The sequence below is a fragment of the Danio aesculapii genome, chromosome 9, assembly GCF_903798145.1.
Source record: "Danio aesculapii chromosome 9, fDanAes4.1, whole genome shotgun sequence".
Classification (NCBI taxonomy): domain Eukaryota; kingdom Metazoa; phylum Chordata; class Actinopteri; order Cypriniformes; family Danionidae; genus Danio; species Danio aesculapii.
The window spans coordinates 8,933,663-8,949,983 of NC_079443.1; the positions used below are offsets into that span (position 1 = coordinate 8,933,663).

The 16,321-nt window shown below is 32.8% G+C and overlaps 1 protein-coding gene across 3 annotated transcripts in view; it reads left to right on the top strand.

Annotated features, from left to right (window-relative positions):
• The first annotated feature begins 4,321 nt into the window (after window positions 1–4,321).
• The window catches only part of abi2a (abl-interactor 2a), a 61,856-nt gene continuing 49,856 nt past the window's right edge, over window positions 4,322–16,321 (top strand). For all 3 annotated transcript variants that reach the window (XM_056464736.1, XM_056464737.1, XM_056464738.1), the window contains exon 1: window positions 4,322–4,459. In XM_056464736.1, coding sequence (XP_056320711.1) covers window positions 4,343–4,459 — 117 coding nt within the window. In that variant the 5' untranslated portion in view covers window positions 4,322–4,342. The remainder of the gene's footprint in view (window positions 4,460–16,321) is intronic.

Below are 16,321 nucleotides of genomic sequence, written 5' to 3' on the forward strand. Positions count from 1 at the left end.
TGTCAGCTGTCGGTTATTTTATAAGTTTACTTCGCAGCTTAAGTACTAATGTTTCTCTTTTCTGCCAGAGTTTTTAATGGCGATGGAGGTGGAGGAATATCCACGTCACGATGACAAACATGAGCTGGCAGCCTGAGAGACTGCTGCAGGATTTGTCAGTGTTCAGAAATTAACTTTAAACTTTGTTTTGTGCTAATGTTTTGAGGTAAACCTTTTGTATATTACTTTATTATTGAGCTTGTTGTATAGGTGAAGATTGTTTAAACATATATAAATAAACGTTTTTGTTAAGTTTGCTGATTCATTTTGTTGTTGATCTTATGTTGTTGGTATAAGCTGCAAAATAGTCAAAGTGGTCTGCTGTTTAATCCTGTGTATATTTTATTTATTTATTCGGAGCAAATAAATTAATAAAATAATAATAAATATGTACAGTTGAAGCCAGAATTATTAGCCCCCCTTTGAGTTTTTTTCTTTTTTAAATATTTCCCAAATTATGTTTAACAGAGCAAGGAAATTTTTACAGTATGCCTGATAATATTTTTTCTTCTGGAGAAAGTTTTATTTATTTTATTTCGGCCAGAATTAAAGCAGTTTTAAATTTTTAAAAACATTTTAAGGTCAAAATGATTAGCCCCTTTAAGCTAATTTTTTTTCGATAGTCTACAGAACAAACCATCATTATACAATAACTTGCCGAATTACCCTTACCCAGTGTTTCCCAACCCTGTTCCTGGAGGCACACCAACAGTACATATTTTGGATGTCTCCCTTTTCTGACCCATTAACTTCAGGTGTTGGAGTCTCTTCTGATGTTATGATAAGTTGATTCAGGTGTGTTTGATTTGGGAGAGGTTGAAAATGTGTACTGTTGGTGTGCCTTCAGGAACAGGGTTGGGAAACACTGCCCTGACCTGCCTAGTTAAGCCTTTAAATGTCACTTTAAGCTGTATAGAAGTGTCTTGAAAAATATCTAATCAAATATTATTTACTGTCCATTATAAGATAAAATAAATCAGTTATTAAAAATGAGTTATTAAAACTATTATGTTTAGAAATGTGTTGAATAAATCTCTCCATTAAACAGAAATCGGGGAAAAAAATAAACAGGTGGGTTAATAATTCTGACTTCAACTGTTCATGAGGGCGACACGGTGACTCAGTGGTAAGCACTGTCGCCTCATGTCAAGAAGGTTGCTGGTCCGAGTCCCGGGTGGGTCAGTTGGGTTTTCTCCGGGTGCACCGGTTACCCCCACAGTCCAAAGACATGCGCTATAGGTGAATTGGATGAACTAAATTGACCATAGTGTATGTGTGAATGAGTGTATGGATGTTTCCCAGTACTGAGTTGCAGCTGAAAGGGCATCCGCTGCGTAAAAAAAAACATATGCTGAACAAGTTAGTGGTTCATTCCGCTGTGGCGACCCCTGATGAAAAAAGGGACTAAGCCGAAGGAAAATTAATGACTGAATAATTCATACATCATGGAATTACATCACACTTTTGCCCACCCCGATTTTCAGAAGACATTCACTATAATGTCAGTTAGTGCAACAACAGTGGATATACCAAAATATAATGAAAGGTTATTTAAAAACCAAAGATTGTGGATCTGTCAAAATACTAAATAATTGCAATTTTGACATTGTTTTAAGTAATTTAATATATGATGCATTTCTTTTCTTTTTATAAATGTTTATATGTAATATATCAGATGATATAAAATACAAAAATACATATGTTTATTGACAGTTTATTTTAACAAAAGATATTTGAAACATTTACTGGCATCTAATATGTTCTACGCATATATAAAACATCTATTTTGTATATTTAATTTGATACAGACAATAAACATTTAGCATTTTTAGCTTTTAGCTTTTTTTTTGGCTGTTTTAGCAGTTTAATAAAACAAACGTCTCCCTATCTCTCGCATCACACACACACAGAAACTAACACACACAAAACAGTATACAGTATATGCAAACACCATGCATGGCGCGCTTTACTGTAGTTTTAAAAAACGTCATGTAAAGTGAACTCATGATGAAAGCTGTGTTGTTGTGACACCACAGGGGGCGCTGTTTGCAAAGGAATGCGAGACAAAAGTATTTCGTTCAGTTGAAGAGTAATGCATTTTTACGGGTGGGAATTGTGCCACAATAAAATTTAATTACAGAAATTTAATTTGCCTTCATTTAAATAATCTGAACAATAGAACTACAACAAGTAAATTATGAAACATAAGAAAAATATGAGGACAAAAATAGTCATACAGAGTATTTGTTTTTCTCGCGTTTAACTTACGGATAAACTACGTTTGTTTATAATAATAGCAAACATATTATGCTATTATTATATCATATTTAGTGCTAAAACTGTTCAATTACATCAAACATGACATTTTGTGAAACTTGATTCATCAAGTGTTTTGATATATTTAAATATTTGATGTTAAAGCACTGTAAAATCCACTAAAACTGTAAAATTGTATAAAAAAAATCAAACAATGTTTTTTCTTTCTTTTTTAAATGGCAAAATTAATTCCTGTGATGACAAAGTTAAATGGTCTTTCATAAATCACTAATGTGCTGATTTGCCGCTCAATAGAGAGAGAGAGAGAGAGAGAGAGAGAGAGAGAGAGAGAGAGAGAGAGAGAGAGACTTTACACTTCTTCAGCCGCTGCACAAACTATCAGCACATCAGAGAAACATTCTACTCTAAACTACAGGCTACAGAGCATTTACCCACAATTCACTGAGTTAGACAATACAACACAGCTTCAGTATTTACTAGGGGAAAAACTGACTGTGTCCTTTTAGTGGCACAAAACATTAATGCCTGTCACAAAAAAAGAGAGGAGACCAATGAAAACATCAGGGATGAGCTTGCACACACACACACACACACACACACACACACACACACACACACACACACACACACACACACCTGGATTATTATAAATGAATTATTGTAAATATACTGAATATTATTGTTTTTATTACTGTTTTATCCTAAAACGTTGATTGTTAAATGTACAGTGTGTTCTGATCTTATTTTTTATTGATTTGTAAGAATAATATGGTCCATTGAATAATAATATGATATACTGAATAATAATATGATGCATTACATAATATATGATATATTGAATAATATGATATATTATTTATATTTTTATTTAATTATTATATGTTTATATCCTTTTTTTACACTACTACTATTTACTGTGTTGACGGTGTTTTTATTATACATATGTTCTTTTTTCTTTAATGTAAACTTTATAAATGGTTTGACAATACATTTGTAACATTTGTCGTGCCAATAAAGCAATTAATTGAATTGAATTGAATTGAATTGAGCAAGAGAGAGTGTTGTAAACCATGACCATACTAATGAAAAAAAAAAAAAATTAACAACTATGATGTATGGCAAGATGGATGGATGGATGGATGGATGGATGGATAGATGGATAGATAGATAGATAGATAGATAGATAGATAGATGGATAGATAGATAGATAGATAGATAGATAGATAGATAGATAGATAGATAGATAGATAGATAGATAGATAGATAGATAGATAGATAGATAGATAGATAGATAGATATATATATAAAAACGATGATGTTATTTTGTAGTTTTAAACATCTATATAAAATACAAATTTAAATGTTGACCTGCAAAAACATGCAACAAAAAAAGCTGGATGTTTGTTTTCTAACGGACCACGTGGCATTAAAAATAATGATCCAATCAAACAAATAAATTACATTTTAAAACAAAGTTATCTTTATTGACATCTTTATATTGATATAATATTGATGTTTTTATTCTCTTTTGAACAAATAAATGCAATCTTGATGAGCCAAAGACCTTAAAAATCAGCACTAATAATCAGAATGAAATGAGTTTATTGAGCATGCTTCATGGTTCCACAACAAATCGATGACGTTAACTGAATCGTTTTTACAAGTTTAAGTAGATTCAACATAAATCATTAGGTTGTCCTAGAAACAACTTAAGAATTGTGCTGTTTCAACTCATTTTGAATAAGTAGTTTGAACACGCACCAAAAGTAAATTGAGTGATCAGCCAGTTTTGATTGCATGGTATAATAACTTGAATATCCATTTATATTATATTATATTATAGTATAGTATAGTATAGTATAGTATAGTATAGTATAGTATAGTATAGTATAGTATAGTATAGTATAGTATAGTAGGATTGGTAGACGCGCTTCCCTGCTTTCCCCAAACTCAACGGGAGGTGAAGCGGCGGTACTTCCTGTCGCTGGTTGCGCGTAGAGGGAGAGAGAGAGAGGGAGATGTAAAGATGGCGGAGCTGCAGATGCTGCTGGAGGAGGAAATTCCAGCGGGTCGCAGAGCGTTGTTGGACAGTTTCACCAACCTCGACAGAGTCGCCGAGTACTGCGAAAGTAACTACGTGCAGGTGAGTGGCGAAGGAGAGCACATTGTAGGTGTTTGTGGAGTTGAGTAGGCTGGAAGTGTGTGTGTATGTGTGTGCGGTGGTTGTTGATCATCTGTTGAGGCTCAGCGCTAAGTACGTGCAAACAACCGCGGCTTGTCCGTGTTCAGATTTACTATAAAAGTTTATGACACTCGTAGGTGAGGCTGTAAACTAAGCGATGGCTACTTTTGGAGGACTTGAACTTCTGTGTGCAGTGATTTAAGCGTGTCGGTAGTATTCAAGTTACATGATAATTGGGGAAACTTTGTTCTGTCAATGATGAATGCGATGAAGCAGCTGACAGTACTGTTCAAAACAACGCGAATAATATTAAAATCATTTAGTCTTGTAACTGTAGGCCTATATTGTGGAAATTTTTGGTACATTGTAGTCATAACTGTTTTGGTGCATTAAATACTGCGGTGATAATAGTGTTATTGACAGGATGGTAGTGTCATGTTGTTGGATTAGTATGAATTTCAAAGCAAACTCTTTTAGTGCTTGATAATTGAGCAATTCCATGAAAATGTCAACCTTGCCATAAAAGAAATCAGGTTTTCACAAAAATAAAGATAACGTTTCTACATTTTTTGTATAAGCAAGTATTTTACAGTACTTTAAAAATACTCAGAAATGTCTCTGTCAATGTTTTCAAACCATTATATTTGATTTATCAAAGTGACACAAGTGACAATTTCACATATGTCACATCCATAACGGAGAGGCGTCTCATCCATAATGAAGGTTTTCTCTTATAAATGCAAAAATGTAAAATAAAATGAAATCAATCATCTTTGTTTTATAGTGAGCCAACTCTTATCCTTTTGATTATTATTATTTCTTTTGGGTTGTGCAGTTCAGTTCACAAAAAATCTGCTATGTTGTGTGCTGTAAACTCTGCAGACTTTTTTTTGTCACATCCATAATGCTGGAATTGCTCAATTATGCTTTTTTTATGGGTGACTGAAGAGCCATACAATTTTTTTTTTTTAATTCAATGGTAAAATCTTAATATAATCTATATCTCCAGTATACTTTTTTTCCAACATGAAAATGGTCATAGAAGCTGGGATGACATTAAACACACACACACACAAACAAACAAACTTAATGCAAATGAACTAAGCAAATTGTTAATTAGAGAAAGTACACTTTATTTTGTATTCTCCCTTTTTTCCTGTAATATTCACAATATTTTTTGCACTTCTGCTAATACATTACAGATATACTTTACATAAACGTAAAGCAATTGCAATGCCTTCATCTGCTGACTTAGAATATCCAAAAGCAGTTTTTGTGATTCTCAGCACTGATGTATGCAAACTCTCACTTAGGAGTTTATTAGGAACAATATTTTTTAATAGCTAGGGCCAGTTTTTAAATATTTACATAACTAGATTTTTAGAACAGAGTTGTGAAGAAACAAGAGTAATAAGAACACCATTGAAGCAGACCTTCTGTCGCATTTTCTATCCTGTGCTCTTGTAAATTGTGTATTTGGACATGGAATTCTCTGTTCAGTGTGATCAACGAATGTCTATATGGGTAACTAAACTATGCCACCATCTGGAGCTCACTACATACAGGCAGAAATTCAGTGCAGCATACAAATAATGCTCCCCACATGAAGACTACTTGTGGTTTATTATCCTATATTTAAGCCAATGATGATTTATGATTTTTAAAAGCACACAATAGGCATGGGATGATAACCCTTTTCAATGTTTGCTGTGGTTTGAAAAAGTAACTGCTGTTTTTTTTTCTCAACCGCTAAGCTTTTCTGTTATACTGTTCTTGCAGTACAGATTTTTTACTTGTTGTCAAAGACTTGCACCTTCATCCAAGCATGCTGTGGACCCAAACAGTGTTTTTCACTGCCTTATTTATATCCATTGAAAAGAAAAATATCCTAAGATGCCTTTTCACGTAAAGAAATCTGTGTTTTTGAAACTAATGAAGATAGCAAGAATCAATGATTTTTTAAAAATTATTTTGCTTGACATGTTTACTATTCCAAAATATTGAAATATATTGTGTTCAATATATTTGAAAAAATGTGTTGCTTTTACCTAGACATTTAAAAAGAATCAGTATACTATAATGTTAATATTGCTATATATTATTACTATTAATATTACTATAATAAGTCAGAATATATACTATTTTGATCCAAGGTTAGCATATCATCAAAAACTGTATCTTACATTAGATAATTGAAACAGCTCAGAGTAATAAAAGTTATAAAATAAAAGTATAAAGTATTTATTTATTCAACTGTTACCTGGAACAGTGGAACTGCCTTTGAAAGTCACTGAATAATTGTCTGATAAAACACTTAGCTTCAAAGGCAGCATGTGTTAATGTTATTTAGTCATATATTGAAAAAGAAAATCTGGGTTGTCATGATACTGGAATTCCATACCAATCGGTACTGAAATTTTCAAAACTTTCATTTCCGTTTGGATTGTTTTAAAGCCGTGATTCATTAGCAGATTGCTCTTATGTCAGCTTATAGACAAACCAGCTGATCGACGTGACTTTAAAACGCGCCAGTGTCCCTGTATCTGTGGTTGAGAACAGCGGTGAGTTCAGTGAACTTATGCCCTTCACGGCCAATCACACTCATTTCTGTTGAGCACGTGAACTAGGACCTGCGCAGTTAATCGAAAATCTGGTTTTGATTTCGGCTTCTAACGATTATGAAAACACATCGAGATAACGATTATTGCATCATATACTGCCCTTCCCAGTTGTACACATTTGTTGCTCTGCAAAGCTCAGTTCCACATGAAAATGACTAAAAGCATGTACTGCTATGTAACTTTTGCAGCATGGGATGCGCATCACACATTAATGTACGTTCAAATCATTCGTGTTTTTAAAGTGCAAAGGAGCGCTTGATGTTGTGTGTGCACGCTTAGTCTCAGAGACGAGCGGAGCACACACATCTAACGCTATCTTAATGCGAGTGATTTAATGGTCAAATACATGCACATTTGTGTCAGAGCGTGGTGTTTAGTGATTATTCATATTAACCCTCATTTGTGTAATAAACAAACGAGTTGAGAATCAAAAGACATGTTAAAGAGAAACCATATATCAGAGCCACATTGCTCTTAAAGTGACAGCGTGCAATATTCCTGCAGCTAACTGTTTTTATCATTAATCAAACAACAAAAGGAGAAAATCCCTCACTGCTCTTGACTTAAGGACTTTTGCTAAAGTTTTTTCTTACAGTGAAGATGCTTAAAGCACAGTTTGTTTCATATTTTTATTCTATTGTATTTATTTCCCTTTCTTTATTTACAGGGAGGAAAATAACTGTATATATACAGTTGAAGTCAGAATTATTAGCCTTCCTGAATTATTACCGACCCTTTTCCCCCCAATTTATGTTTAATGGAAAGATTTATTTTCAACCCATTTTTAAACATAACAGATTCAATAACTCATTTCTAGTAACTGATTTTTTTTATCTTTGCTATGATGACAGCAAATTGTTTTAGGATGAATTTAATATTATTATTAGTTATTATTATTATTAGTGGAATGTGCTTTATGATTTAAGCAAATAAACCACCATTTACTCAAATTTATTAATGAAAATTACTCATTCATAAAATGTAAAATATATAATTTAGAATGAAATGCATACACAATGCATTTTTGCCAAATATCATTTTATTACATGTTCCACTGATAACAAAATGGTACAATTTGTTAAACAAATCTATTAAAAATTTACAGCAATGTTAAGCTCTGAAAAAAGTCCTTTATCCATGTCATGGAAAAAAAAATTCTGTCAACTTTCTTTTGTAGGAATAGTCACATTTTAGACACAATCTGACAGAATTTGTGTATTGCACAACATATAAAACCAGTGTAAATGCTGTATCCTAAAAGATGCAATATAATCAACCAATCAATGCAGTGAAAATTCCTCAAAAGTGGGTGATTTTAATTTGTGAAATACTTGTATAAATTCAGTTCAGCAATTTCAGATTTTCCAAATTATGCCATTGTAAATTTCAAATGTTTAAGGTTTACTAAAACATAATAAGGAAACAGATTAAGGAAATAAACCATTTCATCTTTGTGAACAGTAATTCTCCAAAGTGTTTGAGTAGACATTGCTGACTTGCACTATAACACAAGTATTTTGACTAATAATGGACAGGCTGTTTTAAAAATGTATACTAGTGTACAAAGAAATAAGTTTATTAAAACAAACCATATTTACAAGGAATAGTGCGTTCAACAATGTAGTGTTTGTGTTGTATTTTTGTTTTTTGTAAAAATGCAAAAATATAAAAGGCAGTTTTCTCTTTTTCATACAAACACACCAGCAACAGAGGACGACATCTCTCATCTCGTTCCTGATTTAATGTGAGGTCTGATGCAACAAAAGTGTAGAAATTAGTAATATTGCCTAATAATAATAATATACAAATAACATGATAAAAATACCTGCTGTATGGCACCCATGGCTCCTCTTTAGTGGGAAAATGCTGTAAACATTTTCTTCATTAATCTGAAAAAAAAATAATAATAATAAGCAAACAAATATTAGTATTTATTTACAGTATTATGTATAAACACAGTTAATTACATTACATCATCAATGCTGTGAAAGGAACCTTATAAAATGGAAAAAACACTAGCTGTGCATAAACCCCATTGAATAGCTATATAGCTAACATACTAGCTTAGGCTAACCAACAAGTTCATTGTTGTTTGTCCACCCCGCTTAAATATTGCCTGATCAAACTAGGCTCCTGAACAAGCCTGAACAGTATGTGTCTTTCCTGAAAGAGCTTATTTAAGACAATAAAAATGATAAACTGTTAATGCTTACCTCTTAACATGCTCACTGTTGATCTGCTCCTTCAAAATATCGTCTGATCACTGCCGTTGTTGAGATTCGAATGCAAACACCTCAATCAATCCACATAATTGAGTCAATTTTCTTAAAATAAACTTGAAGCCATCTTTCCTTAATTTTATTAGCTTAATTGGTTTCTCAAATTAAGCCTTATAATTGCACTGGTTTCCTTAAAAATAAGTTACATTTATCTCTTTATTAGCAAAGTCTTCTCAATATTTTCGAATTAATCCAGAATATCAATTTTTTAGAGAAAATATGACTATTATTTTTAATGACCTCATCAAAATTACAAGCCTCAAGATTCATTTTTTACAGTGTACTAGATATTTTGCAAGATACTAGTATTCAGCTTAAAGTGACACTCAAAGGCTTAATTAGTGTAATTAGGCAAGTCATTGTATAACAGTAGTTTCTACTGCAGACAATCAAAAATATATATTGCTTAAGTGGGCTAATAATATTGAGCTATTAAAATAGGTAAAATATTTAAACCTGCTTTTATTCTAGCCGAAAGAAAACAAATAAGCCTTTCTCCAGTAGAAAAAATATGATAGGAAATACTGTGAAAAATTCTTTGGGAAATAATTATATATAAAAAATACACAGGAGGGCGAATAATTTCGACTTAAACTGATAATCTTTTGAATAATCATGATTACAATTATGACCAAAATAATCGTGATTATGATTTTTCTCATAATCGAGCAGCCCTAATGTGAACACAGTGGCAAATCAGCGCTGTTTAAAAACGTGCTCAGTAGCGCTTAAATGTTCGCTGGAAATTTCAGTACCGATTGGTATCGAATTCCAGTATCCTGACAACCCTATAATAGATTCAATAAACGGACAGTTTTTCATCACATAAATGTAGAACAGTGGCTTTCTGACTGCCATCATTTGAAGCGCTGCTTTCTTTGTAAGGTTAATCTCTGCTTATAGAGAGAAAAATCCTCAATATAACTCAGGTTTTAAACCCAAGCTGGAAAGCGAAGGATGAGAGTGAAGTAGAAGTCAGTGTTACATGCTTGTACAGATTTAGCTCTGTTAATTAAAGATATGTCAGACTCTTTGGCATCATCACGTCAACTTGCTTATCTTTATCAGACAAATCATACGCTTGCTTTCATTGCCTCGAGGAAGCTTTCTGGGTCTGTTTATCACTTAGAGTCTGTGAACGTCAACCTTTGGATATATTCCTGAAGTGCCAGCACTTGGATTATAGAGTGAAAGTGTTTTATTTTTTTTAAGCCCAAAGTATACCTTGTTGTTCTGCAGCGGTCTGCACACTGTCCTCTTGATGCAGTTCCATTATTAGGATTGTATAAAAATGTCCACACACACTATTCAAGTGCAAAGTGTTACTTTGAATGTAGCAAGCTTGTTCTTCAATACTTTAAAAGCTATGTGGACACGAGATTGTGTGGGCACAAGATTGAGTGGAACATAAAAAGTGAAGTATACCCAGGCTTTAAGGTGTGTTTGTAGCAGGGTCTATTCTAGCTTGTCCAGCTTGTTTTGATTATCTTTTGTTGAGGAGAGTCCCAGTTGTAATTGGAACCATGTATGGATGTTATGAAATGACTCAATGGTCTGCTGCAAATCCTAATGGACTCTTGGAAGGTGGGGGATGCACTTTCTAAATGTTTGTTTTAATGGCAACCATGGAGATAATTTGACACACACTTTTATTAAGATTTTTTTCCATCTTGACAATATGCTGGAAAAACTGCACTTTGTTTGTTTATAAGAAACTGATTAGAATTTGTTCTTGATTCATTAGCTTTAGCTTTCTTTAACAGTGACCGATTCTGATACCTAAGCTCAGGGTATTGGCGATACCAAATACTGAACTGATATTTGAGTGTCTATCTGTAGAAACAGTTGTGAGAATAAATTATGGTGTGCTTTAGACTTATACATTAATAAAACATGACCAAATACAAACAATGAACTAGAGTATTTTTATTATTGGGCATTTTTATTATCAGACATTCGACAATAATATACTCTATTTTACTGAAACAAGTTCAGCCACAAATGAAAAATCGTAAACAGAAAAAAATCTATTCACGTTTTATAGCATGAAAACCAGTGCAAAAATATAAATAAATATCAATATGAATATTATAGAAAAATAACCTGTTTGAAACTTCAAATTCAGAACCTTTTTTTTTATTTATTTTTTATTTTTTTAATAAAATAGTGTTACACCCCCTTCTCAGAAGAATTGACTCTTGGTTGTAGTGTTAAACAAAGCTAGCGGGCATATGTCTCATTTAAAAAGATGATATCGGATATTGGTTTCAAATACTTAACGATGCCAGAATTTTTGCAGTATTGTTGAATATTTTCAATACTATTACCATCAAACCAACCCTATTAACATAGTATGCTTAAAAATAATATTTTTTGCTGCTTCCACTTGGTGTTAATGTGTGTTCAAATGCATCTCTTTAGTTTCATAGAGAACTTACTATTTTCACCATGCTCTCTTAAAAGAACAAACCCATGTTGCACAACTTACAAGTGAGTCGGTTGTCTAGTAATCGGCTATATGCACAGAAAGTGTTTTTCACCAACTGATACACTTCCAATGAAAGGTTGATGCCATTTTTACAGCATTGATAATGTATTTGAATCAAAATATAGTCTTCTAAATTGACTTAAGCATTTGTTTAGTTGTTCAACAATACAACCATAAATAAAAACATCATCGGAGGCAGCAGGTGAGTGTAAAAAAGTTGTAAAATAAATTTCTATAATTTAAAGACATTGAGCAATGTCTTTAAAATGAAACAATGGAATTTTATGCAGTGATTCTTGTCCATTGTAAAACACACTTTATATTGTATCTCAATTAGGCAGTAAAGATCATTGATTTTCCAGCTTTTTAATGCAGTGAGTTTGTAACTGTTCACAGGAAAGCGCCTGAGCTGGCTATTTCAAAATTAAATGTCCCTGTGCATATACCCTATTGAAAACGAAAATGAATGGCAACTACTATTTCGATTTCAGATATATTTTAATCATTGCAATAATAATCTGTAGTTTTGGTGTGAACCCTGTGATGTTTTTTTTTTTTTAAAGATTTTTCACAACCCGTTCCATAATAGTCAAGTGTTTAGTCCAGAGATGGCCAAACTAGGGCCTGTGGGCCAAAGTTGCACCATTGTAACCTTAAATTTGGCCCACCATCCCATCTGAGAAGAGAGTGAGAAGGATGGAGAGGGTTGGTGTGAATTCCTTAATAAAAAGATTAAATTTATAAAAAGATTTTTAATTTGACGAAACCTTTTTTTTTTTTTTTTTCACTAAGCTACAAAAAAAAGCTCAATAAGTTAAATATGAAAAGCTCAAAACATTTTAGAGCACATTTACTACATCTATGTTTAGTGTCGTCGGGATCAAAAATGGATCTTAACTCCAGATGTAAATAGGGACTTTTTGTGCTTATATTTCAAATCACTATTTAATGATTCATTCTTTGGTCTTTTAAAATGTAGTTTCATAAATATCTTTATGGGCATAAAAGCCCCAAATTTCTAACAAAAGGCTTGTATTGTGTTTATATTTTAATATGTTGCATAGTGCATATGTCATCTTCATAGTTGTGAGTGAGCTGCTGGCAGTAGTGGAGAATATTGAACCGTATGACATCAAATGATAAAAATGTGGTGTATGGGCTTGGCTACAAAAAAATAGTACTGCATATGCATACAATTATGCATGTCTTCTCTTTTAATTGTTATTGTTGGTTTTATGCAGCGTTTTTTGACTTTTCAGTGTAAACTTTGGTAGCTTTTCAGTATGAATGATAAAATGTGTTTGTTCTAAATTGACATGCTGAAGTCATTTTATTTGTACACATCCTTAAAAAGGTCTAACAAGATTTTTTTCATTTGTTAATAAAATCTCTGTAAATACTGTCCTTGATTTCAGTGATGACTGCAGCACTGCTTATACAGCCTTTGTAGCCTGCTCTTTTCATCTGCCTGAAACCGGCCAGTTATGTATCAGTAATTGGCTTTAGAGAATAATTGTCAGCGCTTTTCGTCTCCGAGCATTTTGTATTTGCGTATCATGCTGAGCTCACTAGCAGCAGGACAGTCAGTCCAGAAGGAGCTGTTATTAGACTGTAAACAAGATGGATGTGGTAATGATGGTGCCGCTTGACAACGGAACATTTGTGAATGAAAGACACTCCAAAGGAATCCACTAAAGTGATTTTTCTACCATGCTCACTCTAGGGGGGTTGGACGATTCGGATCAGTAATGAACCAACGGCTTTATCTTCTCAGAGTGATTGAAGTGTTTTTATTCACAGAATGGGTGTGTGTTCAACTGCACTGGTTGTCCTCTGACTAAAACATTATCACAGAGGAAAGTTTGTCAAGTCGATGCCATGTGTGAGTGTCTTTGTGAGGAATGTCTCTCCTTTTATGGACAGGATGGCAGTTGGTTTCTTTCATCTCCTGGCACCAGGACTCTTTCCTGTGAGGCTAAACTCTGAGACTGCTTACTGGAGAATAAATGTTTGTCTTGTTACTCTGCTTTTTTTCCTGTGGGTTTGTTTGTGTGTGCTGGTGCCAAAGTGTATTAAATCTATTCATATGTAAGGTGTAATGTCTTTATCTCATTTGATAAATTAAGCCAGTTATAGAAGGGATGGGTACCAAAACTCGATACTTTATTGGTACCGGTGCTAAATTATAAAAGACAGAAGTATCGATAAGCTGTGACGCAAGCGCATTAACCGTTCTGCTATCGGTACTGGAGAATTATTGCTAAATAAACACTACAGTAGCGTAATTTAACTGACCAACATTTTCTAATTTGAAATATTTGATATTCGTACGCACTCTTGTCAACCTCACGTGACGTGAGAAATGGTCGCCTTGTTCCACCGTACACAGAGCTCGCTCTCATGCAGGTGTGAATGCAGACTATACAACAGTTCAGTGAAGAAGTTAGTATTCTGACATATAGATGTAATGTTGTCAGCAGTTTCAGCAAAGAAATACCTTTAAACCACACACTCAATAGTTCGTGCTCCAATCATCATTAGGCGGTGTAATGAATGACTTCCCCGTTAATCAAATGACTTATTAAATGAATAGATCACCCAACTCTGAAAAGTTCGTCATTATTAACTTACTTGTATATTGTGATATTGATAATACACAAACATACTTACCATAACATAATTTTCATTCATTTGGCCTGCAGTGCTCAAAAGCAGAATATGGGGTCCAAAATTTTCTCAGCAGGCCAATTTTAATCAAATATTGCCCTTTTCTTGATTTTTAGTGGGGGAAATTTTTCCCGTAAAGTTGAAGTTTTTATTTATTTATTTATTTATTTTTTGAACCTAGTTGAAAATTTGATTCATGAAAATAAAGGAGTGAGAAGTCAATAAATAGTAGAATGATTAAAAAAAAAAAAAAAATATATATATATATATATATATATATATATATATATATATATATATATATATATTAAATGATTTTTTTTTTAGTTAAGGAGAAAATTGTTATTGTTGCACAAAGGTTAAGACCACATATTTCAGAATGTTTCAATGTTACAAGCAGGATTCTGTCATCCACATCCACAGGTATGTTCACTTGAAGTCTCTAAATTAGTATAATATTAATAGTTTAATAAACAAAAACATTCCATTACATTGAAAAGAGTATTTTTTTCTGCAGTAGCCTAAATAAATCTTAAACATTAAAAATGCCTTTACATCACTCCATTTACAAATAGATGAATAATAATAAACTATGCTTTTGAAATTAGAAATAAAATGTTTACATTGCAAGATGTTCCAAAACTATTACTTTTAATCTCAAACACATTTATGTGAATGTGTTGATGATAAAACATAAACATTAGCCACAGCTAAATGTTTAACTGCATTTTGCAACTTAAAGAGGGTAGTTTCAACTACAGAGAGCACAATAAGCCAAGAAAGGTGTCGATTTCTGCCAGAAAAGGCAAACATGTTGATTTTTCTCCAGAAGGATGGTTAAACTTTTTTGGATCCTATCTGCATGCTCCAACTGTGCCCCTTCAAATCATTGTACATTCTTTTACAGGAAAAATTGTATTTATTTGTTTTACAATTATTGGATTTATTTTATTTTGAATTAAAAAGTAATAATAAAATAATATTGCCAATTCTGTTCAATTGAGTTTATTTATTTATTTATTTATTTATTTTTACCTAGTACATTGAGTACAGTTTAGAGTACTGTAAAGTACCGAACTGATAAGTAGTATTGATAAAACGTAATAATACTGTTTAAACCTTAACAAGACCCATCCCTAGTTATAGTGAAGTCAGGGCTAACATTGTTAATGTCTAACATTCTACAGATGGTGGCTCCAACACTTTTGTAATAATATTTTTGCCTCTTATAAATACACATTTCCCAGTCACTTGAGAAAGAGAAAATGCCAACTGTTTTAACATGCTTAAAAGGATGTACTGCTGGCTCACGTCTCACTAAAGTTGTAAATTGTGATATTTAATTAATCTTGTCTCTATCTAACGACTCTTTGGTCTGAATCTATCAGGTAACGTATCACAGCAACAGTACATTGCTTCAATCTTTCGCTTTCACGCTTTAGTCTTTACTGTTAGTTGTGCACCTTTTTTTTTTACCAACCAAGTTTGTCGACGTCATTATAATGACATGGATCACTCTGCCTATTCATGCCAGAGTAATGTGGAAAAAGTGATTGACAGGTGGTAATTTGTGATTAACTTCTCTTTATTTATTTATGATTTGGTTATGGGTAAAACAAAGACCATGCGGGTCAGGTAGTTGAACTGGTAGGCTACAAATAATAAATTCGTTATGAGTTAATTAATTATTCATAAATAATGAATTCACTGACACCTATGACGATGATGCCATTGTCCATCGCGATGTTTCACATTAGATGTTGTACGA